Genomic DNA, 15355 nt, shown 5'->3' on the forward strand with positions numbered 1-15355 from the left:
ATTAGGAACCCTTAGCAAAGCAATTTAAGGAAAACAATACCCACAGTAGACTTTGGAATCACAGAGTAAACACCACTTTGCTGGGCTCGGGAATCAGCTGTCTGCAGGTACTAAAGGTCTCTCAGAGGCAGGAAGCCACCAGATAAATCAGCAGAAATTCAGAGGAAAGGTCCGAGCTCAGGTGAGTGGCTCCATGGCGGCTGGAGGGGACCTGCTTCTGGGCGCAGCAGAGCCCATGCGCAGAGCCACTCAGGCCCCACTGAGCCCTTACCTGCAACCTCGAGAGCTGGGCCTGTTTCCGAGGAAGGTCCTGCTGAAGCCCATTCTCGGTTTGGACCCTGTCTTGGAGGTCTGAGAGCTTCTTCTGGAGGGGCTTAAAAGCAGCCCCAAAATCTTTGTGCTGGGCCAGCAAGCTCTGCAGAGACACATAATGGGCAGCACAGAAATTAAATTTCCTCACACGCACCTTGCACAACCTGCCCCTCACACCCCCACGGCTCTTTCTCCAGCCTTCTCCTGGCCGCCTCACACCCACTCAGGCATCACCCCCTCCAAGAAGGCTTCCTGGAGCCCTTGCGGGGGTTGGACACCCTCCCTGGAATCACCGTGGGGGTCCTCACATGACGGCTGTTCCGCTCTCTCTAGTACAGAAATCTCCTTTGACACTCCTGCCCCCCAACCCCGGGGAAGCCGACTGTGTGTGACAGCAGTGTAGACAGGGGTTTGGGGGGCAGAGGAGGGGATGGCAGGTGCCCAGGACACCCGTTAGAAGGCTCGCTCGTTCATCACACCCGGTGTACAGATGAGGAGCTGAGGCCATGGGGACAAAGGGAGAGGGCAGGCCACTGGCAGCCAGTTGTGCCGCTGAGGCAGGAAGGCAGGCCGCCCCCCTCCCTCCCCAGATGGGCTGGTGCCCAGTGGGTGGCCCGGGACACCCACCTGCAGCTTGCTTTTCCTCTGCAGAAGGCTGTTGTGCACCAGGTCCCTGTCCCGCACAGAGCTCGCCACCTGCTCCAGGAGGGCTGCGGCTCTGTCCGGGCCGAAGATACTCCTCAGCAAGTCCTTCTTCAGCTGCAGCCCCGTCAGCTGCTCCTTCAAGCGGGAGCTCTCGGCCAGCGCCGCCTGCGGCAGACAAGGCGTCTGGTAACCCCAGGGGCCGGCAGGGCAGGTCCGCACTGGGAGGCTGTCCTGCTGCCCCGCCCCCCCCCACAGGACATGCGCCTTTCATGCCTGGAGCAGAGGGGACGGCAGAACATGTTGGGGAGGCCCTGCATTTCAGGGTCACCGCAATCTGCTCTCACCCCCCCATTTCCATCTAATCACCAAAACCTGGACAAGAAGTCTACCTCCTCTCCAGCCATCCCCCCCGCCAGGGTCCAGTGATCCTTTCCTCAATGACCGTCCCCCACCCCACCATCACTGACAGCAATGGGCCTACCCCCTGGGCGCTGTTTAGGACATTCTGAAGGTCTAGGGGCCTCGGGGAGAGCGGTCAGTGGGAATTCAGGAAGGCCCCCCGGAAGAGGTGACCGCTGTGTGGAATTCCGCTGTGTGGGAGCTCGCCAGGTGAGGGAGGGCCTAAAGGAGACTCATGTGATGAGAAGCTGGCTCCCGTGCAGCCGCAGTCGGACGCGGCACAGCCCAGGCCCCACCTCCTCCAGGAAGCCTGCCCTGACCACATCCCCCCCAGCCTATGCTCCCTCCTCCTGACCCAAAGCCCTGGGCCAAGCCTCAGGTTCCTGCTGATTAATTTGCCATTTGGGGTAAGCACCTCTTGGGACTCAGAGGGCCCCCAGGGGTCTTGTCATTAGCTGGCAGAGTCCTTCCATTCTATTCCTGTGATAGTACTGAGAAACTGAGCTAGTCACGGAGCTGGGAAGGAAGAACAAAGATCGGCCCAGCCAGGTAGGTAACTCTAATCCAAGGCAGAAAGTGATCACTTCCCTCAAAGTTTCAGCAGAGCCCTCTGGGTGTTCAAGGCAGAGCTGAACACTCCTAGTTGGGGAAATCCAAGAAGGCTCCCAGAGGAGGCAGTTTTTCCAACAGCCCTGGGAGGGCAGAGAGGGTCCCTGGAGGAAGGGCAGCATAAACACGGCCGACACAGCTGAACTGGTGTAACCTTCCTATGAGGGCCTGTGGTTGGTGATTGGCCACAGAGAGGACAAGCCTCTTTAGGGAGGGGGTGACCTGCACTCCCTTTTCGGCAAACCTGGACACCATACCACAGGGGTCACAAATTCAAGCTGAGGAGTCGCCATTGTGAGTGTGAATTCTGTACTAACTGGGAGGCCTTGGGTAGCTCCGAGACTCAGCTTCCTCATCTGTAAAATAGGCGTAGTCACACCCAACTCACAGGGCTGGATGAGGCTGACATGAGGGGAGACCCAGCCAGCATTTAACACGGTGCACAGCCCACAGCGGGCACACACTAGCACACGGCCCTTCTCAGCTGGGGTCAGTACACCAGCTCTTCCGGGATGAGCTGCGTCCCCCGCCGAAAGATAGAAGTCATGGAAGCCACCATCCCCAACTACCTCCGAATGTTGCTTTATTTGGAGATAGGGTCTTTACTGAGGTAACCAAGTTGAAATGAGGTCATTAGGGGGACCCTCATTCAGGGTGACCTGTGCATTACTAAAAGGGGAAATCTGGACCCAGATACACATGTGCAGATGGAAGAGAAGGGGAGAAGCTGTCCACATGACCCCAGAGGCCAAGATTGGAAGAATGGGTCTACAAGCCAGCAGACACCAACAACCGCCAGCAAACACCAGGTGCTAGAAGAATCAGGGAAGGCTTCTCCCCTAGAGGCTTCAGAGACAGCATGACCCCCTGGACAGCCTGATCGTGGCCTTGCTATCTCCAGAACCATGAGAAAATGAGGTTCTGCTGCTCTAATACACCAAGTTTGGGGACTTGTTACAGTTACCCCCGGAAACAAGTATTTCAGCCATGTCCAATGTTGGGGCCTGGTGTCTTGGTTCCAGAAGAACTTTGTGGGTCCATAGACTACTCAGGCTCAGTGTAGGAGCTGAGCCAAGAAATATAGGGCTGGCAGCCTGAACCTGGCCCGTGAAACCCATGCTTCCTGGGAAAGGCTGGTGAGCGTAATCCAAGACATGATCGCATCCAGCAAACAGCATTTAAACACGGACAAACCACAGTCCCGCCCGATTTTCCAATATACTGCTCTATGAAACTCCTGGCCTGGCGGTCCTGAGTCACATTCTAGAAAGACAGTACCTCCCCCTCCAGCCTGGCATAGGTCCTGGTTAGCTTTCTGCCCCAGTGAGATGGACAGGATGGAAACACAACCGGGATCCAGTGGGAAAAGCACCTGTCGCTGAATCAAAGCCAGCCCTGACACTGTTGCTGTGTGACCTTGAGTAAGAGCCTTCCCCTCTCTGGGACACAGTTTCCTTAACAGTCAAAGGATAATGATTTAATTGTCCTGCTTGCTTCGCAAACATCTTCCCAGGACCCAATGTAACGGCAGGAGTAAGAACAGAAGAGGCTAGAATCCACCATTCTAGCCTCAGCTCTGCCTCTCGAGTGACCTTGAAATTGAGTGTCTCTGCCTGATCTTGAACAAACACCCTAACTTCTCTCTGGTTCTGGTCCCTCAACAGCAACATGAGGAGGAAAATGATGGAAATGGAGACCAAAATCTGTACATGGATATTCAACGTATACAAATGATGAGAAGGAAAACTGGAAGCAACCTAAATATTGTAAGAAAGGAAAAGCATATCATGCAGCCATTTAAAGTGATGACTTTTTGGAAACGTTTTATCTTTTTTCCTTAAAATTTGTTCAGTTGAAGTATAATAGACCTATAACATATTTCAGATGCACAATATAGGGATTCGGTATTTGTGTACACTGTGAAAATGATCACCACACGAAATCTAGCACCATCCATCACCATAGAAAGTTAGGATTATTTTTTCCTTACGACAATGAGAGCTTTTTTTTTTTTTAAAGATTTTATTTACTTATTTATTTATTTGGCAGACAGAGATCACAGTAGGCAGAGAGTCAGGCAGAGAGAGGAAGAGGAGCAGGTTCCCTACTGAGCAGAGAGCCTGAAGCGGGGACTCGATCCCAGGACTCTGGGATCATGACCTGAGCAGAAGGCAGAGGCTTTAACCCACTGAGCCACCCAGGCGCCCCGACAATGAGAGCTTTTAAGATTTACTCTTTTGGCAACTTTCACTATGCACTACAATAATGACTATAGTCACCATGCTGGACCTAACAGCCCATGACTTATTTATTCCGTAACTGCAAGTTTGTACCCCTCAACTCCCTTCACCCATTTTGCCTACTCCCAACACCCCGCCCCATTGGCCACCACCATTCTGGTCTCTATATCTACAAGTTTTGTTTTGTTTTTTTTTGAGATTCCACATAGAGATGGGATCGTGTGGTATTTGTCTCTCTTGGCTTGACTTGTTTCATTTAATGTAATGTCCCAAGATCCATCCATGTTACTTTCAGTGGCAAGATTTCATTCTTTTTTATGGCTGAGTAGCATTCCATTATGTATGCTCGGACCTATCTATCACATCTGCTTTCATCCATTAGCCCATCAGGGGACCCTTCAGTTGTTTTCAGGCCTTGGCTATTGTAAATAATGATGTCATGAACAGGGAGATGCAGATATCTTTTCAAAGTAGTATTTTTGTTTTCTTTAGATAAGTACCCAGAAGTGGGTATTGCTGAATCATAGGGTAGTTCTATTTTTAATTTTTTGAGGAACTTTCATATTGTTTTCCACCATGGCTTCACCAATTTGCACTCCCACTGACAGTGCTCGAGGGTTCCCTTTCCTCGACATCCTCATTGATGCTTGTTATCCCTTGTCATCTGATGCTCGCCATTCTGACAGGTGCTATCTCACTGTGGTTGTGAAATGCATTGCCCAGATGATGAGTGATGTTGAGTACCTTTTCATATGCCTGTTGGCCATCTGGTTGTTTTCTTTGGAAAAATGCCATTCAGACCCTCTGCCCAGTTTCTGCTGAAAAATTTGCCTATAGTTCATGAAGTTTCCCTTATCCGTAACACATTATTTTTCTCTTGCTGCTTTTAAGATTCTTTCTTTAAAGTTTTGACACTCTAATTATCATGGGTCTCCCCGAACCATTTTAAATGATGCCCAAAAAAAGCTCAGATGGGCCAACTACAAATATCAGAATACACAAATATATAACATGATCCCAAATACACAAAAATTGTCATGAATTATTTAAGGCTTCTGTCTAATGGCGACCATATTGCACAGAAATGACTAGATGGATTTTCAACAGATATAAAGTGTATTATTTGGGATTGTCTGACCTAAAATTGATTTTTCCAACACATGTAAGATCCTCAGGCCTCCCCTAAGTGAATTTTATGTGTGTTGAAGGGCCCCTAGAAATACCAGGTTGGATAGAAAATGTGATGTTGTGTCCCTCCACATGTTAAGAGTGGTCCTAGGGTGCATGGGATTGTGGACGCTTTCTGCTTCCTTCTTCACAAATCTTCACATCTCCAAGCAGGCATGACTTTCATAACCAGAATGAAAATGAATATAAAGCAAGGCTTATATCTGACATTCTTTTGCGTGTCCTCCCACGCAGTGTGTCTTAGAATCCCTGGACCTAGTATTTTATAGACTAAAATGGTTGAAAGTATTTCATGGACTTCAGACCTCCACTGGGTACCATCGGGCAGCATTGATGGGCTAATCAGAGCTGCCATGTTGATGGGCGTTTGTGGGAGATGCTCAGGTCCGCTTGCCCAACACTCATCCCTCCTTCTTGCTCACCCAACAACCAGCACTGTGTCGGATGGCAAAGTGCCCGGTTACGGGTGCTGAAATGAGTTTCTAGGGTCAGGATGGGTCTGCCTCTACCCTGGATGCCACGGCAACAAAATGAAACTTCCAGATAAGTTCTGATTCCCCGTAAACGCTCAGCTTGACCAGAAACACAGTGTATCTAGCCTGCAATCCCCAAATGTCAAGCCAACTCTCGGCTTTCTCAACACAAATAAGGCTCACCGTCAGCCAGTCAGAGGTTTTCTATCTGACTTTTCCTTGTCCTTCATTCTTTATCCTATTAAACCTTCCTGCTGTCTGCCCCATTTTGCAGTTCTCCAAAAGGAGGCTGTCCGCTTCATGAAGTGTTAAACAAAGTTGGTTTGTCTCCTCTCAATTGTCTTCTTTAATCATGTTTGACACCAAACCGTCTGCTTGGTATAAACCAGTCCCGGCAAACCCATCATTCTCAACCAGTGATTGGCCGAGGGAAAGTCATGTGACCTGGCAACTGAGCTGTAAGGAATCCCCTGGGGCTTCTGGAAGGAGGGTTTGCCTCCCTGTTCAAAATGGTGAATAGAGAAATCCTTTTTGCCCCCATACTGTTCCTTCCCGAACAAGATGTTGTTCATGGGAAGATGCAAGCTTGCTGTGGTGGCAGCCATCTTGGGGCCATGAAGGGAGATGCGGCTTCGAGCTAGAAAGAGCCTGGGTTCCAGAAGATACTGTTGATCTGTCAAACCAGTCCTGAACCACCTGAAAGTCTCTGGGTTTTAAGCTACCGTTGGTCAGAATTTCTGTCACTTGTCACATGCCTCCTAACTGATACCCACGCAGTAAAGGTAATGGCCTCACATGCCCTCCCTCAAAATTGCTCATGCTTCCCCCAGAGGACTGTCTGCAGGAGGATCCTGGACGGAAGGGGTGTGGGAGGGTAGGCAAAGTCCTATGGTCACACTAGCTACCAGACTTTGCCTTCTACCCAAGAACTGAGGATGACCTTGGTCGCTGATGACATTTCCTGTGTCTACTTAGAACTTGCCAGGCAGGGGTATGATGAACTTTGCCCAGATTCCTGGAGCACCCAGGATCACGCCTTTCACTGGAAGTAGGGCTGTGGTGTCGTGCCTAGCGGGTGTGGCCTCCCTCCTCCCCCCTGCACTGGTCAGCCCTCCTGGCAGGACCTGCTTACCTCGATCTGGGGCAGGAAGGTGTGAATGGAGGGCAGGTCTGGCAGGCTGGCAGTGATGTCCAGGAGCCTCTGCGCCAGGGCCCTCCACAGCTGCAGATCCTGTAGGGGCCGCTGGAAACGCTGCCACAGCTCCAGCCCCGTGGCATTGTGAAGTTTGGCGCTCTGCCCCTTCAGGCTGCAAGGGCCACAGAGGGGAGACACGGAAAGAGGAGAGAGTGGGGTCAGTCCAGAACTGAGGCCTCTACCGGGACTCCTGCGGAGCCCAGCGCACGCTGTTCCCGCAGCCTTCTGGGCGTGGCTATGGGAACTCGGGGGTCTAACCGGCTGGATTAACGTGCGCTGGAAGGAAGCCAGTTCTCAGACCTGCAGCCCAGCCTCACGACCCGAGAACCTCAAGCCTTGAAGAGGAACCATGGAGCCCCTGGCCTGGTCCAGCCTACCCCCAGGCACCTTGAGGAAACTAAAGCAAAATCCTTTCCTGAGAGACCATCATCCTGGGCCCTAATAATTTCTAGAAATAATCTCTCAACTACGACATCCAATCACAGAGAGCCAGCACATAAAGCCTCAGCAGGAGAAGCTGGAGGGGAGTCCCTCGGCTAGCTGTGCAAAGGAAGTTCACGGCCCTGCCACGGCCTTAGCTTCCCGCAGGGGATCCGGGCCCCTGCTCCGAGGTACAGATGCACAGCAAGTGGGGAGCCCCCGAGTTCATTCAGAAGGAACCTGTGTGTCAGGTGGAGGGAGGAGAGGTGCTGTGGATACGTGGACAGCGTGCTGTGTTTACAACTGCTCTGAGGCTCCTGGAGCGAAAAGAGCTACAGGCTGCAAACTGGCACTGTGCTCGGCTCCAGCGTGGGGCGTGCTCTGATCTGCTGGTCTTTGCTGAGCCAGGACCCTGGAGCCCCAGCTCGGCCTGAGCCCATGGACCGAGGGGGAGGTAGAGGCTGGTCTGAAGACAGGCTCAGATGCTGAGTCAGCACCGTCTGCAGGCAGGGGGATGGTGCTTGTCTACCCAAAAGCCCTCCCTTTAGGCCATGACTTGGGGGACGCCTCCCCAGGGCGAAGCTACACGGAGACCGGATGGAAATCGGTGAATGAGCCATGCCTCCTGGAACAAAGCCAAGTCCAGTCCTTCTGGGAGCAAAATCCCAGGGATTGAGGGGCACCAGAATTATGTTAGAGTTCCCAGATTGTAAGAGAAAGCAAACACGTTTCCCGGCGATGGCCTTTGAGGCAGTCAGAAGCCCCCCTTGCACGTGGGGTTCAAGGCACACCCTGAGTCCCGCCTCCCTCGGTGCGGATACCTCTGGAACTCCTGGAGGGCAGCGACCACGCTGTCGGAAAGCGGCTGCGACTCACAGGAGAGGGCGATGAGCTCCTTCAGCTGGGCCTGCAGCCGGGCCACCCGGGGCTCTTCGGCCGCGAGGGCCATCCGTGTCGCCTGCGGCACACAGACCAAACCAGAGGGACGCGGGAGAGTCAGCGATGGGGGAAGAGTGCGGCGGGTGGGAGAAGCCCGTCACCCAGGGTAAGGACTGGGGTCTCCAGAAGCTCAGCCTTTGCTCTCGGCTCTGGGCCCTGATTTTGGCATTTGCTCTCACCAAGCTGGTTTTTGTCTCTATCATCCCAGACCTCAGTAGTGTCGTGAGGACCCACACCTAATAACACCAATAACGAATATCTTGGGAACGCTGCACCCGCCGAGTGCTCTGGGTGCCCCATTCACTGAAGCTGGGCAAAGGCCCTGGGAAGTAATTCTCTGGATCCCCACTGAACAGCCAAGGGAAGCTCTGGCTAAGAGTTTTCTGCTGGTCGTGGGGCCAGTAAGCCGTGGACCTGACGTGGGAGCTGGGCCCCTCCGGCTCTGAGACTCTGCAGCATTAGAGGAAAACAACAGTGTGAGGTGCTTTGTGGATCTGGTTCATTACTGGCAGACTGACCTTGACCTTGATGCTTGCTGGGCCCGTGCTCAGTAGGAGGAGAGATGGGGTAGTGGAAAGTGCTGGGCTTTGGCATGGTACAGGCTGTCTGGGAAACCCCCTCGGCCCCTTCCTGCTGGGCAACCTCGGGCTGTTCCCTCACTGCTAAAATGGGGCCACCCCCTTGACCAGGCACTGGGTACAGGGCAGGAGCCTAGCCGTGCCACTCTCCAGCTGCCCCACATGCAAGCCTGAGCCTTGGTCCAGATTGTTCACTCACAGGGACCACAGCAGCTCTAGGCAGCCTCAGTCTTGGGTGAACCACAAGTGAACTGGGACCTGCGGGGAGCTCAAGGGAGCAAGGTCAGCTGGAGCGATGGGAGGCGGCAGCCGGGGGCAGGAGGGAGCGCCGTGCAGGCAGTGGGCTATGGAATCCGCCTGCGCAGACTTACTCATGCTCCAAATTATTCTTGTCTGTATTCAGTTATGAAGCAAATGTAATGAAATCTGTGCGTGTTTTCATAGAAGAGGAAGACACAACTGGTATGTGTGAACTCGCAGTTTCCAAGCCAGTCACGAGGAAGCCCTGCACATCAGCTCCCTGGAAGGCTGGCCAGCCTGCGGACAAGAGGGCCTTGGCCGACACCGGGCGGGGGTCTGCGGTGAGGAGCAGAACTGTGGGCAGGGGGCGCCTCGGTGGCTCAGTGGGTTAAAGCCTCTGCCTTCGGCTCAGGTCATGATCCTAGGGTCCTGGAATCGAGCCCCGCATCAGGCTCCCTGCAGCAAGCCTGCTTCCCCATCTCTCTCTCTGCCTGCCTCTCTGCCTACTCATGATCTCTGTCAAATAAATAAATAAAATCTTAAAAAAACAAAACAAAACTGTGGGCGCCTTGGGAGAAAGGCCCATCCAGACCCCACGACGGTCAAGAGTCAATGTGGGGCCGAGCAGGTCACAGAAACGTCAAGTGGCCAGGGACAGGCCAGCAAGGACCCACGGTGCAAGGCTGCCGGCCCACACGCTGGTCTGGCTCAGCCACGTTCCTCATTAGACAGAGCTGCCCTCCTTGTGAAATAAGGGGGCGGGGGGGCTCTTCCAGCCCTGCCATGCCCTTTCTGCACCCATGAGGTGGGCATCTTTAGTGGCTGGATTGTTGGGATGCCCACGAGGGGGGCCGTGTGAAGCAGCTGTGGTCAAGGCTGGGTTAGACACAAAACCCGCTCTGACTTCAACCTCAGCCGCTAAAAGTCTCCCTGAAGTGGATGAATGGTCCCGCCCGGTCCTCCTGGGGATGCCACAGACCACTCCCGGCCCCTGTTCTCCGTGGGGACGGGTCTTGGGACTGCCAGCAGAGAGACCAGGAGGTCTCAGCCTGTCTGAGCTCCAGTGTCCTCGTTCCTGGTCCTTGTCTCTCACTATGCTAATTTCCTAAAACTGGGAGTTGAGGGTTAAAAGCATGTGCTCTGGATTCCGACTGTCTAGGTTCAAGTTCAAATCCCTGCCTCCACCTGTAGAGTGCATAACCACAGGCCAGACTTCAACTCCTTTATGCCTCAGTTTCCCCATCTATAAAAGGGGATCACGGCAGTGCCCCCTGAAGAGGTCTGTCCAGTACTCAGCATGCCGGGTAAGCAATGACTATACCGCGTCGGTTTGAAGATGAGCACATCGCCCTTTCACCTGGGGCCTGACACCACCTGCTTCTCTGAAGTTTGCCTGTTTCTCATTTCCTTCTTGGTGCAAGGTGCGGCGAGCGTCCTCTACCTTTCACGTTCTCTGCGGGGCCAAGCCGGCTCCCGGCCAAACCTGGTGGGTTCCGTGGCCCCCCCCCCCCCCCCGCCCCCCGACTCCGATGGCTGGCTTGGAGCAGGTCAGGTGTGTGTGCCTGCTCCTTCCTACAGAACACAGATAAGTGCAAACAATATCTGTGTGAGTGCTCACTCAAGAGCAGAAGTCTTGAGTCATAAATTCCAAACTTCCTTTTTTCATTGATTCCGGTGAATCACAACTTGACAACTTGATTGTAATTGAGAAGACATTGGAACCAGGTGGCGCAGAGAGTTTGTAGGGAGGTGGTCAGGCTCCTGCCTCGGGACAGGCTTCTGGACACACAGCCGGGTGCAGGCAAGGAGCTGTCATGATGGGATAGTGGCAGGGCTTTCTAGGGCTTTCCTCCCGAGCTGGTCCTCCTTGAGCACCGGCTTTGGCATGTTAATGCTAAGCACTTTTTAAGTTTTCATCTGGTCATTTCTGTTCTGCATACAACTGAGGTTAAAGCACTTCTCCCAAGACCACGAGGTTAGCAAGGAGAGAAGGCAGGACCTGTGCCCTAGCAGTCTGACCCGAAAGCCCACGCCCTTGACCCCTGTACCCGCCACCTCCGCCTGTGCCAGGCAGACGGTCCTAAAGAGGAAGCCGTTCCCTCCAGACAGAGCTGGTCGCCGCAGTGGAAGCTGGTCTGCTGTGAGGCTCGGCGAGCCTTAAGGCCTATGTGCCTTGTTTCTACCCACACAAAAATGTGTCTGAATATGGGCGAGAGGAAGAGAAAGAAACCAAGTGACTGGAGGTGGGATGTGGGCAGCTTTTCTGTTAGATGTTTCCTGTCATGGCACTAGCGCGGAGCTGACCCGGTGAGTGAGTAAGTGAAGACAGGAGTGGGGGAGGTGGGAATCCTTTAAAAATCTCTCTGGGCGGAAGTCAGACCCGCTGAGTGCGCACACGGGTAGGAGGAAGGCGGATGCACTCTGACTGCATACTCTTGTCTGGGTGGGAAGCCAGCCCACCCTCCCGGGATGGGCACTGTCTGCGGGGTCTCCCCAGAACCCTAGCATCTCTACACTGAAGCACGCTCCCTCTGAACTAACTCTCCCTGCTCTGGGCTCAGGAAGTCCATCCCACATCCCACCACTGGGCAAAGGAATGGCAAACTCAAAGCCAATCCACCTCTGGGTCATCGTGTGATCCTGGGGAGGTCGGGGCTGGAGAGGTGAAATCTCTCTGGGCCTCAGTTTCCTCATCTGGAAAATGGGTACGAACACCCAACTTGTGTATTAACACCCAGGGAATCCAGGTTCCCGAAGACCCAGGGAAATCAGAGTCAGTGTGCTTAAGGCTTAGCTTGATTCTCCCCACCAGGCAAGGGAGCTCCACGTGGTGATGCCCCAAGGTGATGCCCCGAGGCACACACAGCCCCTGGATGGTCTGTATCTTCGCCAAATTCTGCTTACCGAGTAGCGTCTCCAGCGGGCCACCAGGTCGTCCTCGGTTCCTGCCTTTGTGGTGGGCTCCAGGCCCTCCTCGGCCAGCCTCTGGAGGTCCTTCCGGAACTCTCCCAGCTCGGCCTCCAGCTGCTGCCGCTGCTGCTCACAGGCTCCCATGGACCTGAGCAGGCCTTGCAGCCGGCCCTCCTCCTCCCCACAGAGGACTCGCAGCTTCTCCAGAACCCTGCGCATGTCCTCCAGCTCCTCGGCGATCCTGTCTGCACCCAGAGGGGACGTGTTCTGGATGACACCCGCAGCCTGCTCCTCCAGCTGCCTCAAGGACGTCTCAGCCCTCGGAAACTCATCAGCGATGTCCTACAGGGGGGGGCGGGAGGGGGCAGGGTCGGGCGGAGAAACACGTGAGCGGGGAAAGAGAGAATCTGCCACATTTCCCAGAGCCCCTGGGAATGTCACGTTAAACGCCCATCCCTGGTTAGGTTAACTCCCAGGTTAGGGTCCAGGGCGCCTTTCCAAGGAGTGCGCTGTCTGCCTTAATGGGGTTGACTCGCAATGCGACGATAGGGTTCCCTTCCCTTGCCTTTTATACCCATTTGATTAAGTCCAGGAGAAAATCTCTGTTGGGTGTTTGTCTTTAACCCTCTCTGGTGTTTGTTGATCGTCGTTTTTAACGAGGACAGAGGAAGCCTCAGAAGTAGGAGGGCGAACAGAGCCTAGTGACCTGTTTGATTTCATTATATTCATTTGCGTGGTTATCTACTAATTATGAGCGAGTGCTGGCCTTCCATTCACGACAATGACCTCCATTTTCCCTTCAAATACAATGTTCATTCACTTTTAATGAAAAACAAATTTATAGAAACACCTTTCAATCTCTTTTGTTTGACAGTGCCTTCCAAATATGTTACTTTTTTTATCGAAGTGTTATTGCATGGGGTCAAGTGTCCAGATCTTAAGCAGGACTGTTCAGATGGTTTTGAGAAACACTCATGCCCATGTGGTCCACACTGTTCCCAAAACTTCTAATATCCCCAGAGCTTCTAGAACTTCACATATCTGAAGTCACAGACTATATCAGCTTTGGAAACTGGCTTCTTTTAGTAAAATACCCTCTAGATTCTTCCATGTTGTATATAGGAGTACCTCTTTTTTTAAATTGTGATATATATATATATCCTCTTCCACAACATCTAATACTCTGCTGACTAAAATCTGAGTTGCTTTCAGTTTGGGACTATTATAAATAAGGTCTGGCAAATATTCTCATACTAGTCATGTAACATTTTTTTGGAGTCATTTTCATTGTGTGTGTGTGTGTTTTTTTTAAGAGTCACCTTAAGTACAAATATGAAATAAATGGTATAGGTGCTGGATATCTGTGGCAAAACTTATAATGCGATCCTTGAATTTCTGACGGTGATCCAACACTCCATTTACAGAGGACGTCAGAAGCTCATTCAAGGTCACGGCCATTCAGGAAGGCCAGAACAGACCAGGTCTCTCGCCACCACAGGTCTGACGCCTATGCCAGGATTCCTTACCATGGCATTCTGACACCTGCGGGGGGTCACTCCCTTGTGGGGGCTGCAGTGTGTATCACAAGATGTATCACAACATCTCTGGCCTCCACCCTCCAGACCAATAGCATCTCTACCCCCAGCCCTAAGCACCATCTCCAGACATCGCTGGGATGTCCCCTATTTGAGACCCACTGGTCCAGAGACCACGCTGCCCTGGCCTCGGGTTTCCAAATGCCCTGCTGGCTCAGAGATCTCCAGAAAGCAGCTGAGCCCCCAAACATATTCCACTAGCCTCCATGCTCCTCCCCATGTGGGGGTCTGCATGCCCTGGGTTTTGTATCTCCTGTGGCCCCTAGGGCATCCTATTAAAGACATGACAACCCAGACAGAACCCCCGTACTGGAGCATTTCTTCCGTGGCCCCTCCGATGGAGACACAGCCCAGTTTACCTGCAGCATGGAGAGCCGGTGCTGGGTGGACAGTTTGCAGCTGCGTCCCACACAGCTGCTCACCTTATCCATCACCGCCTTCAGCCACAGCTGGAACTCGTCCACATCTGCCTGGAAACGCTCATGCTCCCGGGTCATCTGCTCCAGCAGATCCACTCTGTCCTGCGGGAGGGGAGGAGAGTCACCCCCTACAGAGGTCCCCTGGGCAGGCTGCCCATGGCCTTCAAGGCCTGTCTGCCTGCTTCTGTGTGTGTGTGTGTGTGTGTGTGTGTGTGTGTGTGTGTTTAGGGGGTGTGAGATACAGCCAACCTTCTGTCCTTCTGCTGAAGGCAAAGAGGTCCCAGATGCTCTCCTCTACCTTATTAGCAACGAAGAGACTCTTGGTCAAAGCGCGTCCTCACTGGGCCTGTCAACTCTACAGCTGGCTTTTTTGTCTTGCCATGTCCTGGGGGTGGCCCTCAAGACAGGCACGCTGTAACAACTCTTACTACACAAAACCATCATGGGAGCACTCACTGAGGTGCCGGGACTGCTTGAGGAACTTTCATGGGTATTATCATCTCCTTGAGCTCTCCTGACCACCCCAGCAGCTGACACTATTATTATTATCTTGGTTGGACAGATGGGGAAACTGAGGCACAGAGAGGCGCCTCAGAAAGCGCATGCCCAAGGTCACCTGGGTAGGAAAGCACCAAGGTTCAAACCCAGAAGGCAAGACGGGGCCAGCAGTGTCTGCAGGCATGCTAATAAACAGAGGCTCCCCCCAGTTCCTCCCGGGTACAATGATGTTGCCGGCATGGCATGGGCTGCGGTTACCTCACTTTGCAGACAATCCCACTCTTGTTCTAACCACACGGGGACAAGATGGTGTCCTGAGGGCGGCTGTCATCTGGGAAATAGCAGTGTCCCTGCTGTAAGACCTGTGGGCCCAGGGACTCTGTTTCTCAAACACACCCCTGATCACAGCCCCATTTCTCTAAAGCCTTCCATGGCTCCCCATTGCCCATAGGCCCAGATTTCATGGCCATAGCCTACAGGTCAAGGGCAGGACCCCACGATGTGGCTGTAGCTCTGAGGTCAACATCCTGCGCTCAGGAGCCCCCTGTCCATGACCTAAACCCTGGCTTCCCTCCTGCCTCAGTCTCCCTATCTATACATGTGGTTAGTAACAGTCCCTGCCTCATTGGAGTGCAGTGGGATTAAATGGGTCAGAGCTCACAGAACCCCAGAACCACACTGGGTGGCTAGTCAGC

General features: G+C 53.3%; 1 protein-coding gene across 1 annotated transcript in view; it reads right to left on the reverse strand.

Annotated features, from left to right (window-relative positions):
• LOC111148481 (spectrin repeat containing nuclear envelope family member 3) overlaps positions 1 to 15355 on the reverse strand; it is an 83792-nt gene that overhangs the window by 17991 nt on the left and 50446 nt on the right. Inside the window, exons 5-10 of the mRNA XM_022505053.1 lie at positions 14103 to 14264; positions 12143 to 12490; positions 8303 to 8439; positions 6999 to 7173; positions 940 to 1122; positions 272 to 415 (exon numbers count right to left, since the gene is read on the reverse strand). Of these exons, the coding sequence (XP_022360761.1) occupies positions 272 to 415; positions 940 to 1122; positions 6999 to 7173; positions 8303 to 8439; positions 12143 to 12490; positions 14103 to 14264 (1149 nt within the window). The remainder of the gene's footprint in view (positions 1 to 271; positions 416 to 939; positions 1123 to 6998; positions 7174 to 8302; positions 8440 to 12142; positions 12491 to 14102; positions 14265 to 15355) is intronic.

The sequence above is a fragment of the Enhydra lutris genome, unplaced genomic scaffold (genome assembly GCF_002288905.1).
Source record: "Enhydra lutris kenyoni isolate GAN:26980312 unplaced genomic scaffold, ASM228890v2 scaffoldscaffold20, whole genome shotgun sequence".
In the NCBI taxonomy this organism is placed as follows: Eukaryota; Metazoa; Chordata; class Mammalia; order Carnivora; family Mustelidae; genus Enhydra; species Enhydra lutris.